We start from the raw sequence: 5,195 nt of genomic DNA on the forward strand, positions 1-5,195 counted from the left end.
ATGGCTGCATTCCACTTAGGAGGTCCTGGTATTAAACCATTACTGATGGCTGCATTCCACTTAGGAGATCCCTGGTATTAAACCATTACTGATGGCTGCATTCCACTAAGGAGAGGTCTGCGTATTAAACCATTACTGATGGCTGCATTCCACTAGGGAGACCCGGTTATTAAACCATTACTGATGGCTGCATTCCACTTAGGAGAGGTCCTGGTATTAAACCATTACTGATGGCTGCATTCCACTAAGGAGAGCCCTGGTATTAAACCATTACTGATGGCTGCATTCCACTTAGGAGGCCCTGGTATTAAACCATTACTGATGGCTGCATTCCACTAAGGAGAGGCCCTGGTATTAAACCATTACTGATGGCTGCATTCCCTTAGGAGAGACCCTGGTATTAAACATTACTGATGGCTGCATTCCACTTAGGAGAGGTCCTGGTATTAAACATTACTGATGGCTGCATTCCACTTAGGAGGTCCTGGTATTAAACATTACTGATGGCTGCATTCCACTTAGGAGACCCTGGTATTAAACCATTACTGATGGCTGCATTCCACTTAGGAGAACCCTGGTATTAAACCATTACTGATGGCTGCATTCCACTTAGGAGACCCTGGTATTAAACCATTACTGATGGCTGCATTCCACTTAGGAGAGACCCTGGTATTAAACATTACTGATGGCTGCATTCCACTAAGGAGAGCCCTGGTATTAAACCATTACTGATGGCTGCATTCCACTTAGGAGAGACCCTGGTATTAAACCATTACTGATGGCTGCATTCCACTAAGGAGAGACCCTGGTATTAAACCATTACTGATGGCTGCATTCCACTAAGGAGAGACCCTGGTATTAAACATTACTGATGGCTGCATTCCACTTAGGGAGAGACCCTGGTATTAAACCATTACTGATGGCTGCATTCCACTTAGGAGAGACCCTGGTATTAAACCATTACTGATGGCTGCATTCCACTTAGGAGAGCCTGGTATTAAACCATTACTGATGGCTGCATTCCACTTAGGAGAGGCCCTGGTATTAGAACCATTACTGATGGCTGCATTCCACTAAGGAGAGACCCTGGTATTAAACCATTACTGATGGCTGCATTCCACTTAGGAGAGACCCTGGTATTAAACCATTACTGATGGCTGCATTCCACTTAGGAGACCCTGGTATTAAACCATTACTGATGGCTGCATTCCACTTAGGAGAGACCCTGGTATTAAACCATTACTGATGGCTGCATTCCACTTAGGAGAGACCCTGGTATTAAACATTACTGATGGCTGCATTCCACTAAGGAGAGACCCTGGTATTAAACCATTACTGATGGCTGCATTCCACTTAGGAGGAGACCCTGGTATTAAACCATTACTGATGGCTGCATTCCACTAAGGAGAGACCCTGGTATTAAACCATTACTGATGGCTGCATTCCCTTAGGAGAGCCTGGTATTAAACCATTACTGATGGCTGCATTCCACTAAGGAGAGCCTGGTATTAAACCATTACTGATGGCTGCATTCCACTAAGGAGACCCGACCCTTAGTAAACATTACTGATGGCTGCATTCCACTTAGGAGAACCCCGGTATTAAACCATTACTGATGGCTGCATTCCACTTGGGAGAACCTGGTATTAAACCATTACTGATGGCTGCATTCCACTTAGGAGAGACCCTGGTATTAAACCATTACTGATGACGGCATTCCACTTAGGAGAGGCCCTGGTATTAAACCATTACTGATGGCTGCATTCCACTTAGGAGAGACCCTGGTATTAAACCATTACTGATGGCTGCATTCCACTTAGGAGAGACCCTGGTATTAAACCATTACTGATGGCTGCATTCCACTTAGGAGAGACCCTGGTATTGTTCATGCTGACTCCCTGAGATATCTTACTGGGACACTTGATGGACCTGATCCATCGTTAAGGTTGTTAATCTCAGCTGTTCTTCTCCTGCTATGACCAGTCAACATGTCTGCTGTGAAGAAGAATGTGCACCATGAGAGAACGTGTATTTCCTCCAGACCTGCCAGGCGCTCCCTGCTGCTCTGCTCCCTCTCTCGCGTCGCCGTGTTCCCCGAACCCTCAGCCCTCCTCGGCGGTAGGCAAGCCCCGTCGACCAGCTGCTCCTCCGAGCCGCCCCGAGTCCCGACGAAGGAGGTCTCCAGGCTGACCGTGGGGCTCTTCGGCACGCCTCTGCCGTTAAACACCGGCGTGAACACGTCCTGGCTCGGGCTGTACGCCGACGGCTCCGTCACCGTGCGGTTCCGCCGCACGCTGCCCGTGGACTTGGGCTCCGTCGGCGTGCGGGCGCCAGACGACGACAGCGACTTGGGGTCGCTGGTGGAGCGCAGCTTCTTGCTGGGGAGCGACAGAGAGTTCAGGAAACGTTCGCTTCGGCCGATGGGTGACGCCAGGATGGTGAACGGGCTGCGGTCCCGCGGTTTGTGGAGATAGAAGGGGCTCGGTCCGATTGGTAGAGGTGCAGGTTCCGAGGAGGTTACATGTCTGCGGAACCAGGGGTAACAACTCAATAAAAAAAATCAATGGAGGTTTTAAAATTGAGTATTTGGTATTGTTCATGTCCTCGGAAGGAATGATTTTAGTAATTATTATTATTATTATTATTATTATTAATATTATCATTATCATCATTATCATTATCATCATCATTATTATTATCATTATTATCATCATCATCATCATTATTATCATTATCATTATTATTATCATTATTATCATCATCATCATTATTATTATTATTATTATTATTATTATTATCTATCATTATTATCATATATCACATCATTCAACACTCATATCATTATTCACCTATCTTTCATCATATCAATAAAATCCCCCCCCAGAATATATTTATAGGATTTTTCAACTACAAAAAAAAAAGGGTAAAAAATGAGGTTGAAAAAGGCGCCAAAAACAACGAAAACAGAGCTGAAGACTGGAAGGATGGGCAGAAAAAAAAAGAAAAATTAAAAACGCGCCAAAAACTTTGAAAAACTGACAAAAAAAAAAAAAAATCAGAAAACAGCACACACAAAAAATGCGGGAAAAATGTCCAAAAAAATGACCCCGATGAGCCAGACCCACATCCAGGTGTTGGGTCTGGGTCTGACCCACATCCAGGTGTTGGGTCTGGGTCTGACCCACATCCAGGTGTTGGGTCTGGGAACTCCCCATTGGTCAGGGCTCAACCCGAGGGGCGGGACCAACGGTTGTCTTCCAAATTCCCTCTGCATGTAATAGGATAGCGCTCCAACCAATCAGAGCAAGGCTAGCTGATAGATTAAACTTTAAACTCTGAACACATCTTCCTTTTTTAAGAATGACTTCAGAGCCGTTCTTTGTTCTTTTCCCAAAGAAAAGCTGAACTCCAAGTCTTCAGAAGACCTCTGTTCACCAGCAGCAGCAGCAGCCATAAGCCCCGCCCACTGGCTCTATACACGATGTGATTGGCCCGACCAGAGTTTGGTTTTTCCAGCTCGTAAGCCAACAGAGAGCAGCTAGACTGACCCTGGCTGCACATTATATTTGCTGCCTCTAGGGTGGTCTAGATTTCTAGGCTAACAAAAAATGTAATTTTAATTATTTTTATTTTTTTTAAAGTGCGGAATTGATTAAAATTGATTTTTAGAAATCGTTAGCGCTACCTTTCTACCTAGTTACGAGTTTCTTTGACTGTCTACAAACCCAGACAAAGTGACGTGGAAAAACATGCTGAAAAAATGCCAAACTTCGGGTCAAAAAGAATTGTAGACAACTTAGAAAAAATGGTCGAAAAAAATTAAAAAAAATAAATAAAAAATGGGCCATATAGTTGGAGAAAAAATGTGACAAAAATGTCCCAAAAAAAAGTGGAAAAAACCCAGACTTTCTACCTAGTTACGAGTTTCTCAGTCTACAAACGCTGAAAAGTACAAAACAGATCAGACACAGGCACACAGACATTTTAGAACATGCACTATTGATTATATATTGATTCATCTATTAATAAATATCTACTGGACTGGTGATTGCACGTCACCGATGCAAGATAGTTTTTTTTGGAAATGTTCCAATCTATCGCCAAATGACCTCTTTCACAGCATCATAGCCTGCTATTTACGGTAGTTACACTTTAAAATGGCGCTTCATATTAAACAGGTTGCCGATCACTGCTCTACAGGGTTCATACGCATTTTAACCAATACTTCTCAATGACTTTTTCGGCAAATTTCCATGACTGTGTGTTCCTGAAAATGTCAGTGGACATTCTCCAATAAGAATACTAATGTGTGTTAGAGTTTCCCCTCAGAGGTTTAACTATAAATAAATGATAATGTCTGTGGTTCATAGATGGATTCTTCATATCTCTCCCCGAATACAACGCTGAGGTTAAGACCAGGAGAAAATACATTAATTAATCACATATTATTATTATTATTATTATTATTATTATGCTGTGTTCCATGACTTCTCCAAAAACTTTCTGGGTCTTTTTATGTTTCCAAAACCTTTCCAGGCCTGGAATTTGCATTTTTTTTAAATTCCATAACTTTTCCAGGTTTTTAATCGCCTCTAGGTCTCTAATGTTGTTGGAGGTTTTTACTGTGATTGTTATTTACGGTTGTCCGAGCTTAAAGGTATAGTGGAGGATTTTCCCGAATTTTAGAAAAGATCCGCCCTCTCCACTTTCTGAAAAAATGCACATGCGCAACACTCTGCCTGCTCCCGAGAGGGAACGCCTATTAAACGTGTGCACGAGAGTGCACTGTTTACAAGTTGCTGTCGGCATGGTTCATACAAGCCTACTTTCAGAAAGAAGATTTACACTTTTTCACAAACTGAGATGTTTACCGTGTCTGTGTGCGGTGCGTGGCTTGTGCCAGGGCTAGCATCGCTAATCATAGCTTACATCAACTTTCACTAGCAGTGATTTTAAATGGATTTCTCCAAATAGCCAGACTTCACCTGTCGGTAGAAACTTGGTGACTGAGGCATCAGTGGAGAGCCCAACCTGTGCTTTTGCGCGCGCGCGGCAGCGTGTGAAACATTCTCCCAAAAACACTCCGGTCTTGTTTCTTTCTTTAGGCCTTTTTTCTCTGCTTCTTCGTACCTTTGTGGACACTTCGTAGCTCACCACACATAAACACCTGAAGTATTAGCAATGCATGTGGCACC

At 43.3% G+C, this 5,195-nt stretch overlaps 1 protein-coding gene across 1 annotated transcript in view; it reads right to left on the reverse strand.

Annotated features, from left to right (window-relative positions):
• LOC120561107 (rapamycin-insensitive companion of mTOR-like) overlaps positions 1-5,195 on the reverse strand; it is a gene marked incomplete in the record, with an annotated part of 83,377 nt that overhangs the window by 19,396 nt on the left and 58,786 nt on the right. The window contains 1 exon segment of the mRNA XM_039804059.1: positions 2,044-2,088. Coding sequence (XP_039659993.1) covers positions 2,044-2,088 — 45 coding nt within the window.

Source organism: Perca fluviatilis, chromosome 6 (assembly GCF_010015445.1).
Source record: "Perca fluviatilis chromosome 6, GENO_Pfluv_1.0, whole genome shotgun sequence".
Lineage (NCBI taxonomy): Eukaryota > Metazoa > Chordata > Actinopteri > Perciformes > Percidae > Perca > Perca fluviatilis.